The following is a 26,030-nucleotide window of genomic DNA, read 5'->3' as shown; positions in this document are numbered from 1 at the left end:
ACCATACTGTAGTATAACCATACTGCACTTAATATAACCATACTGTATTATATGCATATTGTATTATAACCAGAGTGTATTATAACCATACTGTATTATAACCAGAGTGAATTATAACCATACTGTAGTATAACCATACTGTATAACCACCCTGTAGTATAACCATACTGTATTATAACCATACTGTATTATAACCATACTGTATTATAACCCGAGTGTATTATAACCATACTGTATTATAACCATACTGTATTATAACCATAAATAACCATACTGTATTATAACCAACCAGAGTGTATTATAACCATACTGTATTATAACCATACTGTATTATAACCAGACTGTATTATAACCATACTGTATTATTATAACCAGAGTAACCATACTGTATTACCAACTGTATTATAACCATACTGTATTATAACCATACTGTATTATAACCATACTGTATTATAACCATACTGTAATATAACCATACTGTATTATAACCATACTGTATTATAACCATACTGTATTATAACCATACTGTATTATAACCATACTGTATTATAACCATACTGTATTATAACCATACTGTATTATAACCATACTGTATTATAACCAGAGTGTATTATAACCATACTGTAATATAACCATACTGTACTATAACCATACTGTATTATAACCATACTGTATTATAACCATACTGTATTATAACCATACTGTATTATAACCATACTGTAATATAACCATACTGTATTATAACCATACTGTATTATAACCATACTGTATTATAACCATACTGTATTATAACCATACTGTAATATAACCATACTGTATTATAACCATACTGTATTATAACCATACTGTATTATAACCATACTGTATTATAACCATACTGTATTATAACCATACTGTATTATAACCATACTGTATTATAACCATACTGTATTATAACCATACTGTATTATAACCATACTGTACTATAACCATAATGTATTATAACCATAATGTAATATAACTGAACTATAACCATACTGTACTATAACCATACTGTGCTATAACCATACTGTATTATAACCATACTGTAATATAACCATACTGTATTATAACCATACTGTATTATAACCATACTGTATTATAACCATACTGTACTATAACCATACTGTATTATAACCATACTGTAATATAATAACCATACTGTATTATAACCATACTGTGCTATAACCATACTGTATTATAACCATACTGTAATATAACCATACTGTATTATAACCATACTGTAATATAACCATACTGTATTATAACCAGAGTGTATTATAATCATACTGTATTTATAACCATACTGTATTATATAATCATACTGTATTATAACCATACCGTACTATAACCATACTGTATTATAACCATACTGTATTATAACCATACTGTATTATAACCATACTGTAATATAACCATAATGTAATATAACTGCACTGTATATAACCATACTGTATTATAACCATAGTGTATTATAACCATACTGTATTATAACCATACTGCAATTAATATAACCATACTAGACTATAATCAAACTGTAGCAAACCATACTGTATTATAACCATAATGTAATATAACCATACTGTATTATAACCATACTGTAGTATAACCATACTGTAGTATAACCATACTGTATTATAACCATACTGTATTATAACCATACTGTAATATAACCATACTGTAATATAACCATACTGTATTATAACCATACTGTATTATAACCATACTGTATTATAACCATACTGTAATATAACCATACTGTATTATAACCATACTGTAATATAACCATACTGTATTATAACCATACTGTATTATAACCATACTGTATTATAACCATACTGTACTATAACCATACAGTACTATAACCATACTGTATTATAACCATACTGTAATATAACCATACTGTATTATAACCAGAGTGTATTATAACCATACTGTAATATAACCATCCTGTATTATAACCATACTGTATTATAACCAGAGTGCACTATAACCATACTGTAATATAACCATAATGTAATATAACTGAACTATAACCATACTGTATTATAACCATACTGTATTATAACCATACTGTATTATAACCATACTGTATTATAACCATAATGTAATATAACTGAACTATAACCATACTGTACTATAACCATACTGTATTATAACCATACTGTAATATAACCATACTGTATTATAACCATACTGTATTATAACCATACTGTATTATAACCATACTGTACTATAACCATACTGTACTATAACCATACTGTATTATAACCATACTGTATTATAACCATACTGTAATATAACCATACTGTATTATAACCATACTGTATTATAACCATACTGTATTATAACCAGACTGTATTATAACCACACTGTATTATAACCATACTGTACTATAACCATACTGTATTATAACCATACTGTATTATAACCATACTGTATTATAACCAGAGTGTATTATAACCATACTGTATTATAACCATAATGTAATATAACTGAACTATAACCATACTGTAATATAACCATAATGTAATATAACTGAACTATAACCATACTGTATTATAACCAGAGTGTATTATAACCATACTGTATATAACTACTGTACTATAACCATACTGTATTATAACCATACTGTATTATAACCATACCTGTATTATAACCATACTGTATTATAACCATACTGTAATAACCATACTGTAACCTATAACCATACTGTATTAATATAACTACATTTTATTATAACCATACTGTATTATAACCATACTGTAACATAACCATACTGTATTATAACCATACTGTATTATAACCATACTGTATTATAACCATCAGCTGTATTATAACCATAGTCAATATAACCATACTGTATTATAACCATACTGTATTATAACCAGAGTGTAATATAACCATACTGTATTATAACCATACTGTAATATAACCATACTGTAAATATAACCATACTGTATTATAACCAAACTGTACATAACCATACTGTAATATAACCATACTGTATTATAACCATACTGTATTATAACCATAGTGTATTATAACCATCCATACTGTATTATCCACAGTAACCATACTGTATTATAACCATACTGTATTATAACCAGGTGCTAACCAGACCATTATAACCATACTGTATTATATTACCACACTGTATTATAACCATACTGTATTATAACCATCCCTGACGCTGCCATACTCATAACCATACTGTAATATAACCATACTGTAATATAACTGCTTCTGTTATAACCATACTGTATTATAACCATACTGTATTATAACCATCTGTATTATAACCATAATGTAATATAACTGAACTATAACCATACTGTACTATAACCATACTGTGCTATAACCATACCATACTGTATTATAACCATACTGTAATATAACCATAATTCCTGAACTATAACCAGTACTGTACTATAACCATACTGTATTATAACCATACTGCATTATAACCATACTGTATTATAACCATAATATATACTGGATGAACTATAACATACTGTAATAACTCATACCATGAACTATAACCATACTGTATCCATACTGTAATATAACCATAATGTATTATAACCATAACTGAACTATAACCATACTGTATTATAACCATACTGTATTATAACCATACTGTATTATAACTGGCGAATATAACCATACTGTATTATAACCATACTGTGCTATAACCATACTGTAGTATAACCATACTGTAATATAACCATACTGTATTATAACCATTATGTAATCAACTTATAACCATACTGTATTATAACCATACTGTATTATAACCATACTGTATTATAACCATACTGTAATATAACCATACTGTATTATAACCATGCCCATACTGTAATATAACCATGTATTATAACCATACTGTAATATAACCATACTGTATTATAACCATAATACCACCTACTAACCATGTAATATAACCATACTGTACGGGGCTGTATTATAACCAGACTGTATTATAACCATACTGTATTATAACCATAATGTAATATAACCAGAACTATATATAACTGATTATAACTATAACTGTACATAACCATACTGTATTATAACCATACTGTATTATAACCATAATGTAATATAACCATACTGGCTTATAACCATACTGTATTATAACCATAACTGTAATATAACTGAACTATAACCATACCGTATTATAACCATACTGTATTATAACCATAATGTAATATAACTGAACTATAACCATACTGTATTATAACCAGAGTGTATTATAACCATACTGTATTATAATCAAACTGTAGCAAACCATACTGTATTATAACCATACCGTATTATAACCATACTGTATTATAACCATACTGTAATATAACCATACTGTATTATAAGCATACTGTAATATAACCATACTGTATTATAACCATACTGTATTATAACCATACTGTAATATAACCATACTGTATTATAACCCCACTGTAATATAATCACACTGTACTATAACCATACAGTACTATAACCATACTGTATTATAACCATACTGTAATATAACCACACTGTTTTATAACCATACTGTATTATAACCAGAGTGTATTATAACCATACTGTATTATAATCAAACTGTAGCAAACCATACTGTATTATAACCATACCGTATTATAACCATACTGTATTATAACCATACTGTATTATAACCATACTGTATTATAACCATACTGTATTATAACCAGAGTGCACTATAACCATACTGTAATATAACCATAATGTAATATAACTGAACTATAACCATACTGTATTATAACCATACTGTATTATAACCATACTGTATTATAACCATAATGTAATATAACCATAATGTAATATAACTGAACTATAACCATACTGTACTATAACCATACTGTGCTATAACCATACTGTATTATAACCATACTGTAATATAACCATAATGTAATATAACTGAACTATAACCATACTGTACTATAACCATACTGTATTATAACCATACTGCATTATAATCATACTGTATTATAACCATAATATAATATAACTGAACTATAACCATACTGTAATACAACCATAATGTAATATAACTGAACTATAACCATACTGTATTATAACCATAGTGTATTATAACCATACTGTATTATAACCATAATATAATATAACTGAACTATAACCATACTGTAATACAACCATAATGTAATATAACTGAACGATAACCATACTGTACTATAACCATACTGTATTATAACCATACTGTATTATAACCAGAGTGTATTATAACCATACTGTATTATAACCATACTGTACTATAACCATACAGTACTATAACCATACTGTATTATAACCATACTGTAATATAACCATACTGTATTATAACCAGAGTGTATTATAACCATACTGTAATATAACCATCCTGTATTATAAGCATACTGTATTATAACCATACTGTAGTATAACCATACTGTAAAATAACCATACTAGACTATAACCAGACTGTACTATATCCATATTTTAGTATAACCATGTACTATATCCATACTGTAGTATAACCATGTACTATATCCATACTGTAGTATAACCATGTACTATATCCTTACTGTAGTATAACCATGTACTACTATATCCATACTCTAGTATAACCATGTACTATATCCATACTGTCGTATAACCATGTACTATATCCATACTGTAGTATAACCATGTACTATATCCACACTGTCGTATAACCATGTACTATATCCATACTGTAGTATAACCATGTACTATATCCATACTTTAGTATAACCATGTACTATATCCATACTGTAGTATAACCATGTACTATATCCATACTGTAGTATAACCATGTACTATATCCATACCCTGAGTATGAAACCGTCCCTCACTTGGATTTATGGGATACAGCCCGAATTAAAATGGGAGGATATCATTGAGCAGATTTCACAATTTATCAGTCATCCCATTGGTCAGACTACAAATTGTGACAATTCACTCCCTAAGCAAATGTGGGGTCTGAAACATGACACTTCAAGTCAGCTCTTCTGACAGAGTGGTAAGGAGTGCAGACAGCTTTCTGGTGTTATAAGGCATGGGGACCATGTGACGTACACAGAGCACTTTCACGAACAAAATGTTAGTGGGAACCGGTCAAATTTCCCCATATAGGGGACTTCCCAACTAAGATGTTTAATTGTCTAGGTTGGGCTCTGCATCAAGAGGGGAGTGAGTGAATGAGTGAGTTTCAACAGCGTATGAAAATATGAATCGTGGCCTTCGGGTATTCAAATCCTGTAGCGCTTTTGCTCAGTTCTGTAACTCATGATTCAAGCGGTATTTATAATTTCTTTAAGGTATTGAGAGTTTAGCTGAAAGAGAAAGTTGGAGAAAGGATGGTGGAACAACAGGGACAAAATGAAGGGGAAAAGAAAATTAGGGTCCCTTTAAAAGACTGGTTTTGTCCCTCAGTTGCCTCCAGTTGGAAAAAGAGAGTGGAAATGCGTGGCTGGGTTGAAAGTCTCCCAGTTAAAGAATGGTTCTGTCACTCAGTCTCCTCAAGTTGGCAACAGAGAGAGGAGATGCGTGGCTGGGTTGAAAGTCTCCCAGTTAAAGAATGGTTCTGTCACTCAGTCTCCTCAAGTTGGCAACAGAGAGAGGAGATGCGTGGCTGGGTTGAAAGTCTCCCAGTTAAAGAATGGTTCTGTCACTCAGTCTCCTCAAGTTGGCAACAGAGAGAGGAGATGCGTGGCTGGGTTGAAAGTCTCCCAGTTAAAGAATGGTTCTGTCACTCAGTCTCCTCAAGTTGGCAACAGAGAGAGGAGATGCGTGGCTGGGTTGAAAGTCTCCCAGTTAAAGAATGGTTCTGTCACTCAGTCTCCTCAAGTTGGCAACAGAGAGGAGATGCGTGGCTGGGTTGAAAGTCTCCCAGTCAAAGAATGGTTCTGTCACTCAGTCTCCTCAAGTTGGCAACAGAGAGAGGAGATGCGTGGCTGGGTTGAAAGTCTCCCAGTCAAAGAATGGTTCTGTCACTCAGTCTCCTCAAGTTGGCAACAGAGAGAGGAGATGCGTGGCTGGGTTGAAAGACTCCCAGTTAAAGAATGGTTCTGTCACTCAGTCTCCTCAAGTTGGCAACAGAGAGAGGAGATGCGTGGCTGGGTTGAAAGACTCCCAGTTAAAGAATGGTTCTGTCACTCAGTCTCCTCAAGTTGGCAACAGAGAGAGGAGATGCGTGGCTGGGTTGAAAGACTCCCAGTTAAAGAATGGTTCTGTCACTCAGTCTCCTCAAGTTGGCAACAGAGAGAGGAGATGCGTGGCTGGGTTGAAAGACTCCCAGTTAAAGAATGGTTCTGTCACTCAGGAGATGTTGTTCTTCAGCGTAATGACTTTTGGTACAGGCCTACAGTGTGTGTGCGTGTATACCTCTTGAGACAAATTGCCACTGACCCAGGTGTATATTCCAGGGCAGGGAGACTCGATTGGAGATGGACAATTCAATTTTCTCACAGGGAGCCTTGCCATTTCCCTGCATGCCTCATTGCAAACACATCCTTGGCCTCTACAAAACAAAACCTGAGGAAATGGTTTCAACGGGGTACAGAACTCAAAATCAATGTCTAACTACTTTCCAAAGAACCGTGTACACAATTGGGCTATTTAAATTCAAGTTCAAAATTTATTTGAAATAATAATGAATGGTAGGACAAACCTCATTGAGATGCCCTCGATTTCCAAGGCAACAAGGTATAGGTTTGAATTGATTTACGGCATTGCACAGGCAGGAGGAGAGTGAGCAACAAAAATATTCCTAAAAGATGACTTGCTGCCTTGAGACTACTCTTTCTTCTTTCTGCTCTGTCTGTCTCACATGGCACAGTGAACAGCCCTACTGCCTGTCTCACATGGCACAGTGAACAGCCCTACTGCCTGTCTCACATGGCACAGTGAACAGCCCTACTGTCTGTCTCACATGGCACAGTGAACAGCCCTACTGTCTGTCTCACATGGCACAGTGAACAGCCCTACTGTCTGTCTCACATGGCACAGTGAACAGCCCTACTGTCTGTATCACATGGCACAGTGAACAGCCCTACTGTCTGTATCACATGGCACAGTGAACAGCCCTACTGTCTGTCTAGCATGGCACAGTGAACAGCCCTACTGTCTGTCTCACATGGCACAGTGAACAGCCCTACTGTCTGTCTCACATGGCACAGTGAACAGCCCTACTGTCTGTCTCACATGGCACAGTGAACAGCCCTACTGCCTGTCTCACATGGCACAGTGAACAGCCCTACTGCCTGTCTCACATGGCACAGTGAACAGCCCTACTGTCTGTCTCACATGGCACAGTGAACAGCCCTACTGTCTGTCTCACATGGCACAGTGAACAGCCCTACTGCCTGTCTCACATGGCACAGTGAACAGCACTACTGTCTGTCTCACATGGCACAGTGAACAGCCCTACTGCCTGTCTCACATGGCACAGTGAACAGCACTACTGCCTTTGTCACATGGTACAGTGAACAGCCCTACTGCCTGTGTCACATGGCACAGTGAACAGCCCTACTGCCTGTGTCACATGGCACAGTGAACAGCCCTACTGCCTTTGTCACATGGCAAAGTGAACAGCCCTACTGCCTGTGTCACATGGTACAGTGAACAGCCCTACTGTCTCTCTCACATGGCACAGTGAACAGCCCTACTGCCTGTCTCACGTGGCACAGTGAACAGCCCTACTGTCTGTCTCACATGGCACAGTGAACAGCCCTACTGTCTGTCTCACATGGCACAGTGAACAGCCCTACTGTCTGTCTCACATGGCACTGTGAACAGCCCTACTGTCTGTCTAACATGGCACAGTGAACAGCCCAACTGTCTGTCTCACATGGCACAGTGAACAGCCCTACAGTCTGCCTCACATGGCACAGTGAACAGCCCTACTGTCTGTATCACATGGCACAGTGAACAGCCCTACTGTCTGTATCACATGGCACAGTGAACAGCCCTACTGCCTGTCTCACATGGCACAGTGAACAGCCCTACTGTCTGTCTCACATGGCACAGTGAAAATCCCTACTGTCTGTCTCACATGGCACGGTGAACAGCCCTACTGCCTGTCTCACATGGCACAGTGAACAGCCCTACTGTCTGTCTCACATGGCACAGTGAACAGCCCTACTGTCTGTCTCACATGGCACAGTGAACAGCCCTACTGCCTGTCTCACATGGCACAGTGAACAGCCCTACTGCCTGTCTCACATGGCACAGTGAACAGCCCTACTGTCTGTCTCACATGGCACAGTGAACAGCCCTACTGTCTGTCTAACATGGCACAGTGAACAGCCCTACTGCCTGTCTCACATGGCACAGTGAACAGCACTACTGCCTTTGTCACATGGCACAGTGAACAGCCCTACTGCCTGTCTCACATGGCACAGTGAACAGCCCTACTGTCTGTCTCACATGGCACAGTGAACAGCCCTACTGCCTGTCTCACATAGCACAGTGAACAGCACTACTGTCTGTCTCACATGGCACAGTGAACAGCCCTACTGCCTGTCTCACATGGCACAGTGAACAGCCCTACTGTCTGTCTCACATGGCACAGTGAACAGCCCTACTGTTTGTCTCACATGACACAGTGAACAGCACTACTGCCTTTGTCACATGGTACAGTGAACAGCCCTACTGCCTGTGTCACATGGCACAGTGAACAGCCCTACTGCCTGTGTCACATGGCACAGTGAACAGCCCTACTGCCTTTGTCACATGGCAAAGTGAACAGCCCTACTGCCTGTGTCACATGGTACAGTGAACAGCCCTACTGTCTCTCTCACATGGCACAGTGAACAGCCCTACTGCCTGTCTCACATGGCACAGTGAACAGCCCTACTGCCTGTCTCACATGGCACAGTGAACAGCCCTACTGTCTGTCTCACATGGCACAGTGAACAGCCCTACTGCCTGTCTCACATGGCACAGTGAACAGCCCTACTGCCTGTCTCACATGGCACAGTGAACAGCCCTACTGCCTGTCTCACATGGCACAGTGAACAGCCCTACTGTCTGTCTCACATGGCACAGAGAACAGCCCTACTGCCTGTCTCACATGGCACAGTGAACAGCCCTACTGCCTGTCTCACATGGCACAGTGAACAGCCCTACTGCCTGTCTCACACAGTGAACAGCCCTACTGCCTGTCTCACATGGCACAGTGAACAGCCCTACTGCCTGTCTCATGGCACAGTGAACAGCCCTACTGCCTGTCTCATGGCACAGTGAACAGCCCTACTGCCTGTCTCATGGCACAGTGAACAGCCCTACTGTCTGTCTCACATGGCACAGTGAACAGCCCTACTGTCTGTCTCACATGGCACAGTGAACAGCCCTACTGCCTGTCTCATGGCACAGTGAACAGCCCTACTGTCTGTCTCACATGGCACAGTGAACAGCCCTACTGCCTGTCTCACATGGCACAGTGAACAGCCCTACTGTCTGTCTCACATGGCACAGTGAACAGCCCTACTGTCTGTCTCAATGGCACAGTGAACAGCCCTACTGCCTGTCTCAATGGCACAGTGAACAGCCCTACTGTCTGTCTCACATGGCACAGTGAACAGCCCTACTGCCTGTCTCAGGAAGTGAACAGCCCTACTGCCTGTCTCACATGGCACAGTGAACAGCCCTACTGTCTGTCTCACATGGCACAGTGAACAGCCCTACTGTCTGTCTCATGGCACAGTGAACAGCCCTACTGCCTGTCTCACATGGCACAGTGAACAGCCCTACTGTCTGTCTCACATGGCACAGTGAACAGCCCTACTGCCTGTCTCACATGGCACAGTGAACAGCCCTACTGTCTGTCTCACATGGCACAGTGAACAGCCCTACTGTCTGTCTCACATGGCACAGGGAACAGCCCTACTGTCTGTCTCACATGGCACAGTGAACAGCCCTACTGTCTGTCTCACATGGCACAGGGAACAGCCCTACTGTCTGTCTCACATGGCACAGGGAACAGCCCTACTGTCTGTCTCACATGGCACAGTGAACAGCCCTACTGTCTGTCTAACATGGCACAGGGAACAGCCCTACTGTCTGTCTCACATGGCACAGGGAACAGCCCTACTGTCTGTCTAACATGGCACAGTGAACAGCCCTACTGTCTGTCTCACATGGCACAGGGAACAGCCCTACTGCCTGTGTCACATGGCACAGTGAACAGTGACAAATCAAATTTTATTTGTCACGTGCTGAATACAACAGGTTGAATACAACCTTATCGTGAAATGCTTACTCACAATCCCTTAACGATGTTCAAGAAAAAGATAAGAAAATATTTACTAAATAAAGTAAAAAATAAAATAAAATATGAAGTAACACAATAAAGTAACAATAACGAGGCTAAATACAGGGAGTTCTGGTTGTCAATGTGAAGGGGTACAGGTAAGTCGATGGAAACTGTACATGTAGGTAGGGGTAAAGTTTTTGTGGTATCATCCCAGGCGCCAAAGGATAATAAGATAAGATCTTATAATGTGCATGATGGTAATTCTCCTTCACAATCAAAGCACAAGGTCAACCATCGAAAAACCAGGAAGAAAAATGAAGACAAAACGGGAAGAAACAAGAAAATAAAAGGTTAGATTCCTATCCAGGTATACAATAAGTAATACAGTAAGTGGAGGTTAGATTCCTATCCAGATATACAGTAAGGGGAGGATAGATTCCTATCCAGATATACAGTAAGTGTCGGTTAGATTCCTATGCAGATATACAGTAAGTGGAGGTTAGATTCCTATCCAGATATACAGTAAGTGGAGGATAGATATTTATCCAGACATACAGTAAGTGGAGGCTCCATTTTTTCAATTTTTCTTCAGATTTGTCCTTTATTTTCAGGGCAGTGTCACAAAATGTGAGTCCCAAATGGCACCCTATTAATATAAGTCTCTCATCAAAAGTAGTGCAATATACATTATAGTGGATAGGGTGCCATTTGGGGTGCGAAAACAGGCATCGACCAGGAGTATTGATCCACACCAGTCCGAGCTAGGAACCAGTCCGAGCTAGGAACCAGTCCGAGCTAGGAACCAGTCCGAGCTAGGAACCAGTCCGAGCTAGGAACCAGTCCGAGCTAGGAACCAGTCCGAGCTAGGAACCAGTCCGAGCTGCTCTTATAACAATCCAAATCCAACATTATATTTATTTTGTGCTCCAACTCTTCTATTCTCACTCTCTCTCTCTCCTGTTTCCTCTCCTTTAGGGTTAGGAGGAGAGGAATTTATATTATTGTCATCAATATACACTACATATATTTTAACCCTTGTGCTTTGCTGAGTAAAAAATAAGTACATTGTGGTATGGGTCAGATTGACCCGCACAGTTACACACTCAAGACAGACAAAGAATCAAGTAAAAACAGACAAAACTTTATTTTGTCTTGTCAAACCTTTCAGAAAGAAGAAATAACAAGAACATTTTTTTTTTAACTCAGATTTTTTGGTTAAAACATATTTCCTTTCTCATAAACAATCATTTTCTTTTAGAAGCTCATTATGTGAGTGAGTGTCTGTGTCAGAGATCTGCTCCTCAGTGCGAAGGAGAAGCTTGGGAAAGCTCTTTTTCACCCAAACATAATTAATAAAGTGCAACCCGAACCAGTCAAATCAAAATACTTCAAAGACACTGTTTTATTTTGGACCAGTGCAAATATCTATACACATGAAAACCTCCGGGTCAAAATGACCAACAATATCATGCTTGTATACACAATCTACACAGATATTCCACAACACATCAGTGTCCACATTTTGAAGTTAGGTTGAAAGAGAGGTTAACTAGTATTTTAGACCCTAAATGGGAAAAGTAATTAATAGGATCATTGAAAAACATGTGAAGTAAATTGTGTCGGCCTGGAGTTAGAATGGAGCTAATGTAGCAGTCTTTAGCTTCACAAGGATGTGTGCATGTGGAAAGGACACGTATCCCATAATAGGAGGGTCATTGAAAACCATGGAGTCAGTATCTTGGAGTCAGTATCTCTCCCAGGAGTTAGTATCTCCTCCAGGAGCTAATCTCCTCCCTCTTCTCAGCTTCACTCAAGGATCAGTATCTCCAGGTGTCAGTGTGGCTGAAGGAGAGTATCTCCTCCAGGAGTCAGTATCTCCTCCCTCTCCCTCTCAGCACCACTCAAGGAGTCAGTATCTCCTCCAGGAGTCAGTATCTCTCCCAGGAGTCAGTATCTCCTCCAGGAGTCAGTATCTCCTCCCTCTCCCTCTCAGCACCACTCAATGAGTCAGTATCTCCTCCAGGAGTCAGTATCTCTCCCAGGAGTCAGTATCTCCTCCAGGAGTCAGTATCTCCTCCCTCTCCCTCTCAGCACCACTCAATGAGTCAGTATCTCCTCCAGGAGTCAGTATCTCTCCCAGGAGTCAGTATCTCTCCCAGGAGTCAGTATCTCTCCCAGGAGTCAGTATCTCCTCCATCTCCCTCCCTCAGCACCACTCAATGAGTCAGTATCTCCTCCAGGAGTCAGTATCTCTCCCAGGAGAGATACAGTATCTCTCCCAGGAGTCAGTATCTCTCCCAGGAGTCAGTATCTCTCCCAGGAGTCAGTATCTCTCCCAGGAGTCAGTATCTCCTCCAGGAGTCAGTATCTCTCCCAGGAGTCAGTATCTCTCCCAGGAGTCAGTATCTCTCCCAGGAGTCAGTATCTCTCCCAGGAGTCAGTATCTCATCCAGGAGTCAGTATCTCCTCCCTCTCCATTTCCCTCTTGCTCAGCTTCAGTGTTTGTTTAACACCACCTCTGAATCTATCAAATCAATGTGCCTTGCTAGATAGAGCGAAACACTGCTCTGGTTATAGAGTGGGCCAGGTACAGTAGGTACAGGAAGGTAGGAATGATAAAACAGTTCAAGCGTCAGAGTGCTCAGACCTTCCTTTTCTTTCATTATCTCTGAATTGGAGGTTGACGATGAAATCAACATGGGACCCATGGGGTTCAGAAGCACTGAAGGCATCACATACCACACTGACAGTGGTAGGAAAAAGTTCCATATTAAACCACCCAACTATTCTGTATTAGAGTAACACCATGAAGACCACTGCAGTTTTCAGCCAGAGCACTAAAGACTAACTCCCACTTCAGAGGGAAACTCTCCAGGTTCCGTTACGCACACTGTGTTCTCTTCAGCCTTACAAAGAAAATACCAGCCAAGTAAAATATGAAGTGAGGTTTAATGATTCTTCTGAGACCATACCGCTACTGCAACAAGGACCTTTAGGAAGAATAAGAGGATTTGAGTGCATACGGTACTTAAGCAAAATCAAGCCATAGTCCATGATGACAACTGTAATCCCCATCAACAAGCCGCTATGCAGAACGATATCATTGATGCAAAGCTTTTAAAATAAATTTAACAGTGTCTGCGTCCAAAATTAAACTATTTCCTATTCAGTGCTACATTAGTTTTGACCATTTCCCATAGGGCTCTGGTCAATGGTAGTGCACTATATAGGGAATAGGGTGTCATTTGGGACGAAAGCCAGTAAAACGTTGAGAGGCTTCTAGTTGAATCATTCCGACGGGTTTGGACTCAAATGGACAGGCCGACTGAAAGGTCATAATCGCTAATAGCCTTTACTATGACAATGAGGTCCTGAATATGTTGAAATATATAGTCAGTTACAGTTTCTTTGTTTCTTTATTATTTTTTATGTGCTCATGAACTGCATCGAATATAAGAGCTCAGTCTCAAAAGACACCATATATAGAGACTGGCAAAGTACACATTTCCTAGGTCCTCCAGTTAGGTGAGAAGCCAGTTCAGATCCTAGTTCCTCCAGTCGGGTTTATGTTGAGAAGCCGGGTTAAGTTCCTAAAGTTAGGTTTATGTTGAGAAGCTGGTTCAGTTCCTAGTTCCTCCAGTTAGGTTTAAGTTTATAGTTCCTACAGTTAGGTTTATGCTGAGAAGTGTGGCATATTGGAGATTTAGAATGTCATGATTCATCCATCAGTCTACTACAGCAACATCCACACCAGAGCTACAACTGACACTACATACCAGCATTACATTTTTCTCCATAGCCATATATATCATATTGATGGAGTTCTCAACATTCCTCCATAAGCATACACTCAATCTCCTCTCTCACAACAGTCAAGGCTTTCTTTTCTAAACAAGTTGTGAGTCTTTAGAGTGATCTAAGAGCGGGAAAATAAGACATTTAAATATATAAAAAAGTAATTTCAGATAAAACAAAATAGGTCAAGCAACATTTTCTGGAACAAAACCATCCGTAGAGTTGAAAATGGGATGGAAATCCATTTAAGTGACATTTCTCAATCAGTACATGGGAATTTAACTAAAGTTATTTCTATGTGCACTAAATCATCACACACAGCTTTTTATCTGCAACAAGTCAATTGGTTGGAAATACATCTCGTGGCAAAATTAGCATTTTTTTTTATGCTGATTGTTTTATATTCGCATGAAATCTGTTGCCAATTGGATGGTAACCTAGCTAGTGACTAGAAAAAAAGTAGAGGCCTAATTGAACAGGATTCAATCGCATTCAAATGGCTCACAAATACTGTAGATACCACTTGGATCTGACACATCCAGTTTGCATACAAACAAACAGACAAGCATGCAACATTTTAAGTGTTTCCCTAAATACAACCCAGTCATCCTAGGCACTGACAGATGAATCAATCTCTGAGGATTTCCCTTCCATAATTAAAGATTTTCAAAAAAAGAATTGAAAAAAAGACCATAACCATCAAAAGCAAATGAGACAATTTTTTTAAACTTAGTTTATTTGCAAAAGGCCAAGTAGTTCCTCTAGCATATTCTGTGTGCTAGCCTGGCCCTCCTGCTTGTAGGGCATATTCTGTGTGCTAGCCTGGCCCTCCTGCTTGTAGGGCATATTCTGTGTGCTAGCCTGGCATAGCCCTCCTGCCTATGGGGCCTGTTAACCTGGCCTTCCTGTGTGTGCTAGCCTGGCCTGCCTGGCCTGTTCTGTGTGGTAGCCTGGCCTGCCTGGCCTGGTCTGTGTGCTAGCCTGGCCTGGTCTGTGTGCTAGCCTGGCCTGCCTGGTCTGGTCTGTGTGCTAGCCTGGCCTGCCTGGTCTGGTCTGTGTGCCAGCCTGGCCTGTCTGGTCTGTGTGCTAACCTGGCCTGCCTGGTCTGTGTGCTAACCTGGCCTGCCTGGCATGTTCTGTATGCTAGCCTGGCCTGGCCCTCATGCATGAAAGGCCTTTTAAGCCTCACATGGATCTTGGTTCTGGTGACAACAATTAAATGCACTGTTGCTGGCAGGCTATTGGTGTGGTATTATGACGTATCCACTTCCCCAGGCTGTATTCCAAATGGTAACCTATTCCCTATATTGTAAAACTTTTGACCAGGCTGTTATTTGGGACGCAATCAATGGAAATTAGATTCTGAGACTCTAAGGGCAGCTTCACCAACATTGGAATCTGACTATATGTAAATGTTTACCTCACAAAGGACCTCCACATCTCAACAAACTGTGAATTTAAACCGCACTACCAGAGCGTAAAGGAGTTGGAGTAATAAGACATTCTCAGAAGTTGTAACTACATTATTACAATGACCAAATAACTGCTAGTATCTGAATGGATAATTTAGGGGCCTAGCTAAAGGCTGTGCAAACATGTTGTACTAGCGTTATCTGATTAGATAAAACCAGATGAAAGGGCTGGATCTTCACAGCCTCACAACCCCGTACTGTAGATGCGATCCTACACCTGTTCGCACACCCTGTATGAGACAGAGGACACACTCCATGGTGAAAGCCCAAAATTAGACTCAGTGTGTTGTGTCAGTTTTCTGCTATGTCAACACTTCTCTCCATTTCTCCCCATGGCTCGCCTTCTGCCACCTCCAGGCTAGTACTGTCTGCGTTCCAGGGGGCATCCTATTCCCTTTATAGTGCACTACTTTTGACCAGAGCCCTGGTCAAAAGTAGTGCACTATTTAGGGAGTAGGGTGGTATTTAAGATGGTGACATCTGCAGTTGGCACACAATATGCTGCTTAAGGACAGTGTCCAAAGAGTGTATACAGTATATTTCAGTGACGACGCAAGGCACAGCTAGTGTCCAGCTAGCCATACATATAGTCTACAGTACATCACATCCTGATGAGCTAGCCATACGTATAGTCTACAGTACATCACATCCTGATGAGCTAGCCATACATATAGTCTACAGTACATCACATCCTGATGAGCTAGCCATACATATAGTCTACAGTACATCACATCCTGATGAGCTAGCCATACATATAGTCTACAGTACATCACATCCTGATGAGCTAGCCATACGTATAGTCTACAGTACATCACATCCTGATGAGCTAGCCGTGTGTATAGTCTACAGTACATCACATCCTGATGAGCTAGCAGTACATATAGTCTACAGTACATCACATCCTGATGAGCTAGCCGCGTGTATAGTCTACAGTACAGTACAGTATACAGTATATTTCAGTGACGACGCAAGGCACAGCTAGTGTCCAGCTAGCCATACATATAGTCTACAGTACATCACATCCTGATGAGCTAGCCATACGTATAGTCTACAGTACATCACATCCTGATGAGTTAGCAGTACATATAGTCTACATTACATCACATCCTGATGAGCTAGCCGTGTGTATAGTCTACAGTACATCACATCCTGATGAGTTAGCAGTACATATAGTCTACAGTACATCACATCCTGATGAGCTAGCCATACGTATAGTCTACAGTACATCACATCCTGATGAGCTAGCCATACGTATAGTCTACAGTACATCACATCCTGATGAGCTAGCCATACGTATAGTCTACAGTACGTCACATCCTGATGAGCTAGCCATACGTAGTCTACAGTACATTACATCCTGATGACCTAGCCGTGTGTATAGTCTACAGTACGTCACATCCTGATGAGCTAGCCGTGTGTATAGTCTACAGTACGTCACATCCTGATGAGCTAGCCATACGTATAGTCTACAGTATGTCACATCCTGATGAGCTAGCAATACGTATAGTCTACAGTACATCACATCCTGATGAGCTAGCCATACATATAGTCTACAGTACGTCACATCCTGATGAGCTAGCCATGCGTATAGTCTACAGTACATCACATCCTGATGAGCTAGCCGTGTGTATAGTCTACAGAACATCACATCCTGATGAGCTAGCCGTGTGTATAGTCTACAGTACATCACATCCTGATGAGCTAGCCATACATATAGTCTACAGTACATCACATCCTGATGAGCTAGCCATACGTATAGTCTACAGTACATCACATCCTGATGAGCTAGCCATACATATAGTCTACAGTACGTCACATCCTGATGAGCTAGCCATGCGTATAGTCTACAGTACATCACATCCTGATGAGCTAGCCGTGTGTATAGTCTACAGTACATCACATCCTGATGAGCTAGCCATACGTATAGTCTACAGTACGTCACATCCTGATGAGCTAGCTGTGTGTATAGTCTACAGTATGTCACATCCTGATGAGCTAGCCGTACGTATAGTCTACAGTACATCACATCCTGATGAGCTAGCCATACGTATAGTCTACAGTACATCACATCCTGATGAGCTAGCCATACATATAGTCTACAGTACGTCACATCCTGATGAGCTAGCCATATGTATAGTCTACAGTACATCACATCCTGATGAGCTAGCCGTGTGTATAGTCTACAGTACGTCAAAACATCCTGATGAGCTAGCCGTGTGTATAGTCTACAGGACATCACATCCTGATGAGCTAGCCGTGTGTATAGTCTACAGGACATCACATCCTGATGAGCTAGCCGTGTGTATAGTCTACAGGACATCACATCCTGATGAGCTAGCCGTGTGTATAGTCTACAGGACATCACATCCTGATGAGCTAGCCGTGTGTATAGTCTACAGTACATCACATCCTGATGAGCTAGCCGTGTGTATAGTCTACAGGACATCACATCCTGATGAGCTAGCCGTGTGTAGTCTACAGTACGTCACATTATGATGAGCTTGACATGCATAGTCTACAGTACGTCACATCCTACAGTTCTGAAGCCGTAGACCTACAGTACACCTCATGACTCGTTGGTTTAGACTTGACATATCCTTAAAATGTTATTTTTCTGCGTAAAATGGGGCAAGATTCCAAGGTGTCGGTCTTACAAACATGTCATGGTAGGGGTACCATTATCACAAAAACACAACAAAAGAACCTTCATCCGAGTGGCACAGCGGTCTAAGGCACTGCATCTCAGTGCTAGAGGTGTCACTACAGACACCCTGGTTTGAATCCAGGCTGTATCACAACCGGCTGTGATTGGGAGTCCCATAGGGTGGCGCACAATTAGCATTGCATCATCTGTGTTTGGCCAGTGTAGGCCATCATTGGAAATAAGAATCTGTTCTTAACTGACTTGCCTCGATGAATAAAGGTTCATATTTTTTATTTTTTTATAATAGCTTTGTTCATGTAAGCAGCATTGTGCTATTACAACCAGACTTGAGCATTGGAAATCTCATCCCATTCCTAGTGCAGATACTCAGACTCTCTAAGCATCATTTCATTCAGTTTTAGAGGCAACATCCCATTCCTAGGGCAGATACTCAGACTCTCTAAGCATCATTTCATTCAGTTTTAGAGGCAACATCCCATTCCTAGTGCAGATACTCAGACTCTCTAAGCATCATTTCATTCAGTTTTAGAGGTAACATCCCATTCCTAGTGCAGATACTCAGACTCTCTAAGCATCATTTCATTCAGTTTTAGAGGCAACATCCCATTCCTAGGGCAGATACTCAGACTCTCTAAGCATCATTTCATTCAGTTTTAGAGGCAACATCCCATTCCTAGTGCAGATACTCAGACTCTCTAAGCATCATTTCATTCAGTTTTAGAGGTAACATCCCATTCCTAGTGCAGATACTCAGACTCTCTAAGCATCATTTCATTCAGTTTTAGAGGCAACATCCCATTCATAGTGCAGATACTCAGACTCTCTAAGCATCATTTCATTCAGTTTTAGAGGCAACATCCAATTCCTTGTGCAGATACTCAGACTCTCTAAGCATAATTTCATTCAGTTTTAGAGGCAACATCCCATTCCTAGGGCAGATACTCAGACTCTCTAAGCATCATTTCATTCAGTTTTAGAGGCAACATCCCATTCATAGTGCAGATACTCAGACTCTCTAAGCATCATTTCATTCAGTTTTAGAGGCAACATCCCATTCCTAGGGCAGATACTCAGACTCTCTAAGCATAATTTCATTCAGTTTTAGAGGCAACATCCCATTCCTAGGGCAGATACTCAGACTCTCTAAGCATCATTTCATTCAGTTTTAGAGGCAACATCCCATTCATAGTGCAGATACTCAGACTCTCTAAGCATAATTTCATTCAGTTTTAGAGGCAACATCCCATTCCTAGGGTAGACCGGATTCTGAAAGCACCCTGTCATTCAGTTTTACAGGCATGAGGGATTGCCTTCTAACAGCTTAGCTTCCTCCACTGTACGACTGCCCCATACTGGGCTCAAACCAGTGATCCTCTGCTTCGCAACACACGTGACCGCACCTCCTTGATAACATTCCAATGGCTTGAGCCACCCAAAAGTTACCGATTGGATAGCTCCATCCGTGACATTTCAAGATCGCTGTGGAGCGATCATAATGTTCGTTCTTAACTCTGTTACACTTGCAGACCAAATAAAAGGTTGAAAATAATTTGTATAAGCAATATCAGAAAAAGCTCATTTGACCTTTTCAATATTCAGAGAAAAGATCAAAACAAGATGGGCGCTAAAAAATGTAATCATCCAATCTCTATGAACGGCCACACAACCTGAACCGCCATTACCAAATAAATAGCACTTACCTTCGTGAAGGGTAGTTGATCTTTGCACTGTTGCCCTGAGTGATTAAAGGAAAGTACAAAATGTCTACTCTGTGTGTGTTTTATACCCCAATCATGTTCAAGCGTGTGTAATGTACCTAGATATAAAATCACAGTGAAAAATATTGATGTACTGCAGGCAATGGAAAGATAGCTCCAAATCACAGATATCTGAAATGGTTCCTCATACATTTGATTAATTTATGGATATGGTGTCTACTTACCTGTACAAACTAATTTGATTTGACTTTCAATTTTCATTGTACCATGCTCATTTATTTTCATAAACACACCTCTTACCTGGTTTACTTAGACAGTAATGCTACAGTGTTCAGCCAGGTCACCCGTGATACAAGTCAGTATTTGACGTCCATCCATGTCTGAGGACGTTGGGAGATGACGTGTAAACCGGCCACTAGGGGCAACAGTGAGCTCTTTTACCTTCAAGTAGGTTTTGTAAGCATCTGCCTCGAGTGTGAAAGGTTGCATGCTCAAATATAGCAATAGAAAGTTGTTTTTTATATTTATGTTTTAAGCCTATCCCAAGGTTAATGCCTGAACTTAACCGTAACCTTAAAAATGTAGAGATAATGTCTAAACGTTAGCTTAAACACTTGATTTAATAAACATTTGATAAACATGGATGAATGGGTAATTTTGCCGTGAGACTGAGAGCTTGTTGACAATATTACAGGTGATTACAGGTGATAACATGAAAATAATTTATTTAGAATGGAAATGGAACACTGGAATGGAATTTTACAGTCCCACGATTCCTATAATGTCAAAGGTCATGCCTTCAAACTCATTTATGCCTAAAATACACATATCCCTACAGATACTCATAACTTGCTGAATTATCATTCATATTTTCACCCACATACGTTTTCACCCACGCAACCTACAAGCTGCTGAGATATGAACATTGTCTTTCATTGAAGACTGTCAATCCAGCTCCCGCGGCAGGACATGTCACATAACATAACTCCTATGGATGAAACAAACAAACCAAACGGTGACTTGCTCTTTAGACCTGCTAGGCTTGAATGATCCGATGATTCAACTGTTAAGGAATCAAATGAACAAAGCAAAGCTGTTTACCTGGAATGCTCAGTAGGGACCTTCGAAGCCAACCTTCTCTTTCCCTGAGCCCTGGGTAGGAGAGGCAAACGGGCAGAGATCAGAGGTCCACTTACCCTCTGTGGAGAGCGGCACAGCAGCACAGCAGCACAGCCAGCCAGGATAAGGTGCTTCCCAGCCCATGGGGTGCCCAGCCCATTGCCCATTGCCCACAACACTCAGGTTGGTCAGACACTGGGGCCAGATATAGCCTTTAACTCATCACACCCCATTACCCATCAATACGTTGAAAAAGATGAAGCATTACCGGTGGTCAGGGCTGCACTGGCATCAGGTACAAGCAGAGTGGAGTGGACATCACATATCCCCCCTTTGTGAATGTCTTTATGGTCTTAATGCATCAAGCAGAAATGAAACAATCCACTCCTCATCGAAAAGCGTGAGCTGACCTCAAAGTATTAAGCAGCGACCTACCTTGGGTACCGTGACACACATACATTTTAAATAGTAGCAACATAAAGCAATGCAATTATGCTCATGACTTTACATGCTTAATGAAATCAGCATATAACGCCACAGACAGTGAACTTTAGACTGTCATGTGACTACCATATAAGGTCACAGACAGCAGATTTGAGACAACCATGACCACATGGAGTTTGAGGAAGTAAAGTGTGGAGAGTACCTTTACTACCTAGGATAGTTGATGGAATGTTCCATGGTAGAACGCAGTTTCCAGACAAGAGGAGGAAGAGAGGAAGGAAAGACAGCGATAAGTGTCATGGTCATACTGACAGACAGGGAAGAAGGACCGAAGAACACAGAGTGGGTGCATCCCAAATTGAACCCTTTTCCCTATATCTGTTCAAAATAAGTGCACTATATAGGGAATACGGTGCCATTGGGGACACACAGAGAGGCACAATGGGATGAATATCATATCCAAGATGAGGTAAGAGATTGAAGAAAGGATGGCATGATGGAATGCTGGTAGGAGTGTCAGTATGTGTGTGTGGGGGGGGGATTCAAGTGAGCAATATTTCGTTTCCGGCTCAGACTGAGTACTGCATGCTGGGAGATGAGCATCAACCAGACTGCTGTGGAGAATATGAGTCAGACTATGTTTCCTAAAAGGCACCCTGGGCCTTAGTTAACAGTAGTGCACTACACAGGGAAAAGGGTGCCATTTGGGATGCAAAGAAAGACTGCCTTGGAAATGGAGAGAGGTTTTCAATTATCTAACTCACTGTGGCTCACTGTCTGACTGCTAAAGCATTCCAGCAGCAGGGGCAATATAGAGGGGGTCTGATGTCCTATAGTAGCTACATCACAATCATGAATTACCTTCAGCATGTTTTGTTTTGGTTTTTATCATCACATTGAAATGAATCACAGCATTATAGCATGATGAAACAGCCGGCCAAATGAGAATGAAGAAGAGTTTGAAACATACTGGCAAGAAAAGTATGTGCTGATTTGAGGCGATGATTCGAGAGGTGGGGGGGAATCAAGACAAACCAAATCATTCACTGTTGCAAAGCAGATCTGAAAAGCAGATTTAAAAGCCCAGAGTACCCCAGCCAGCGGTAAGAGAAGCAGCAAAATAAGTATTTGTATGGAGCACATGGGGGAGGGACCAAAGAAACAGAGCCCATACCTTGGTCGCCCATCATCAAGTGTGCCAGACCTTAAAGGAAAACAAGAGCAAAGTCAGCAGAGAAACAGGGGATCACGGAAAGGCTAGGGCTGCCTCCCAAATAGCACCATATTCTCTTTATAGACCACTACTGGATGACCAGAGTCCTATGAGCCCTTGCCAAAGTAGTGCACTATATAGGGAATAGGGTTTTCATTTGGGACATATCCTACTGTAGGTCAAACCGACAGACAGGCATCTGTGTCTGGTAGATGCCTGTGGTATTTTGGGAGGTGTTGGGGAGTCAGAGTAGGGGCAAAGGGGGACGGAGAGTGAGGATGGGGTACAGTCAGACAAGGTTGGGTTAGGGTGTTGAGCATATTTCCAACCAAGAGAGAGGTTGCAATGCATAATCAGTCAGACTTGCTTTAGTTAAATTAACTGTAATTATTGTAGGTTAGTTGAGGTTCCATTTGTCCAAGATGAGCCTCCTCTCAGAATGCTCAACCAGTTCCACCTGCTGTACCTACCTACCCCTAAAGCAATGGCCTGACTTGAACAAGATTTTGCGATGTGAATCTCTTACAATGGATCCACATTTTTCTACATTAACTTTCAAAAATCCAAACAGAGTATTTGCATAATAATATTATCAGTTATATAAAGCAATTTGATTGGGCAGGGTCGGGTCATTTTCCCCTCCTTAATGCAAAGATTAAAGACACTATTGTAAGTAAAGACATTATTTAGTGTTCACTTCAGAGTTTGTTCTTTAAAGTTGTATTTAGTTGTTCACTATGACACTACTATCTCCTTGTAAATGGGAACAGACTATTGTCTACTTCCCGCAGCTTGCAGAAACCATCAAATGTTTGTCCTATCCCTTCCAAACCATTCACTTATGTAATGTATCAACAATAACCTGGAGAAAATGTATTTCAAACCAGTGAGAGATCCAAGGCATAGTTTAACAGTGTAGTAGTAGCCTAAATACTAATCCACATCTTAACATACATTGCCTTCAGAAAGTGTTCAGACCCCTTGACTTTTTCCCACATTTTGTTACAATACAACCTAATTCTAAAATTGATTAAATCATTTTTTCCCCCTCATCAATCTACACACAACGCTAATTTATAATTTAGAAAAACTGAAATTGACATGTATTCATTTACATAAGTATTTAGACCCTTTACTCAGTACTTTGTTGAAGTACCTTTGGCAGCGACTACAGCCTCAAGCTTGTATTTGGGGAGTTTCTTCCATTCTTCTCTGCAGATCCTCTCAAGCTCTGTTGGGGAGCATCGCTGCACAGCTATTTTTACGTCTCTCCAGAGATGTTAAATCGGGTTCAACTTCTGGGTCTGGCTTGGCCACCCAAGGACATTCAGAAACTTGTCCCAAAGCCACTCCTGCTTTGTCTTGGCTGTGTGCTTTGGGTCATTGTCCTGTTAGAAGGTGAAACTTCGTCCCAGTCTGAGGTTCTGACAACTCTGGAGCAGGTTTTTATTAAGGGTCACTCTATACTTTGCTCTGTTCATCTTTGCCTTCCAGTCCCTGCCGCTGAAAAACATCCCCACATCCCTCTACCATAACTCTAGAGCTCTGTCAGAGTGACCATCGGGTTCTTGGTCACCTCCCTGACCAAGGCTCTTCTCTCCCAATTGTTCAGTTTGGCCGGGCTGCCACCTCTGAGGAAGAGTCATAGAGATTCCAAACTTCTTCCATTTAAGAATGATGCACTGTGTGCTTGGAGACCTTCAATCCTGCAGAATTCATTTGGTACTTTTCCCGATATCTGTTCCTCGACACAATCCTGTCTCGGAGCTCTACGGACAATTCCTTCAACCTCATGGCTTGTTTTTTTGCTGTGACATGCACTGTCAACTGTTGGACCTTATATAGACAGGTGTGTGCCTTTCCAAATGTTGTCCAATCAATTGGATTTACCACAGGTGGACTCCAATCAAGTTGTAGAATAATCTCTAGGATGATCAATGAACCTGAGCTCAATTTCGAATCTCAAATCAACAGGTATGACTACTTATTTAAATAAGTTATTTCTGTTTTCTAATTTTTCTACATTTGATAAAATTGCTATAAACCTGTTTTCACTTTGTCATTATGGGGTATTGTGTGTAGATTGCTAAGGATTAGTTTTTATTTAATCAATTTTAGAAAAAGTCAAGGTGTCTGAATACCTTCCGAAAGGCACTGTACTTAGCTCAACTTTTGCCAAAACTTTCACTGATATTCATTAACATTAACACCTATGGGAGATTTCAAGAATAGTAACAACTACATCAACATAAGTGAATGTTCCACATTTTGTCATCAGGATCATGATAAAGAGTGTAGTTAAGAACAGCTAACTTTT

At 40.5% G+C, this 26,030-nt stretch overlaps 1 protein-coding gene across 15 annotated transcripts in view; it reads right to left on the bottom strand.

Moving 5' to 3' along the window:
- The window catches only part of LOC118360900 (neurexin-1a-like), an 819,333-nt gene that overhangs the window by 723,963 nt on the left and 69,340 nt on the right, over nucleotides 1-26,030 (bottom strand). For 8 of the 15 annotated variants that reach the window (XM_052470678.1, XM_052470685.1, XM_052470696.1 and 5 more), the window contains one exon: nucleotides 23,675-23,704. In XM_052470678.1, the coding sequence (XP_052326638.1) occupies nucleotides 23,675-23,704 (30 nt within the window). Of the gene's footprint in view, nucleotides 1-22,038; nucleotides 22,090-23,674; nucleotides 23,705-26,030 lie in introns of all 15 variants that reach the window. The other 7 variants (XM_052470649.1, XM_052470658.1, XM_052470697.1 and 4 more) reach the window with 1 other exon arrangement.

Source organism: Oncorhynchus keta, chromosome 2 (genome assembly GCF_023373465.1).
Source record: "Oncorhynchus keta strain PuntledgeMale-10-30-2019 chromosome 2, Oket_V2, whole genome shotgun sequence".
NCBI lineage: Eukaryota > Metazoa > Chordata > Actinopteri > Salmoniformes > Salmonidae > Oncorhynchus > Oncorhynchus keta.
The sequence above is the reverse complement of the archived record's forward strand: the minus strand, read 5'-3'. Positions and strand labels throughout refer to the sequence as shown.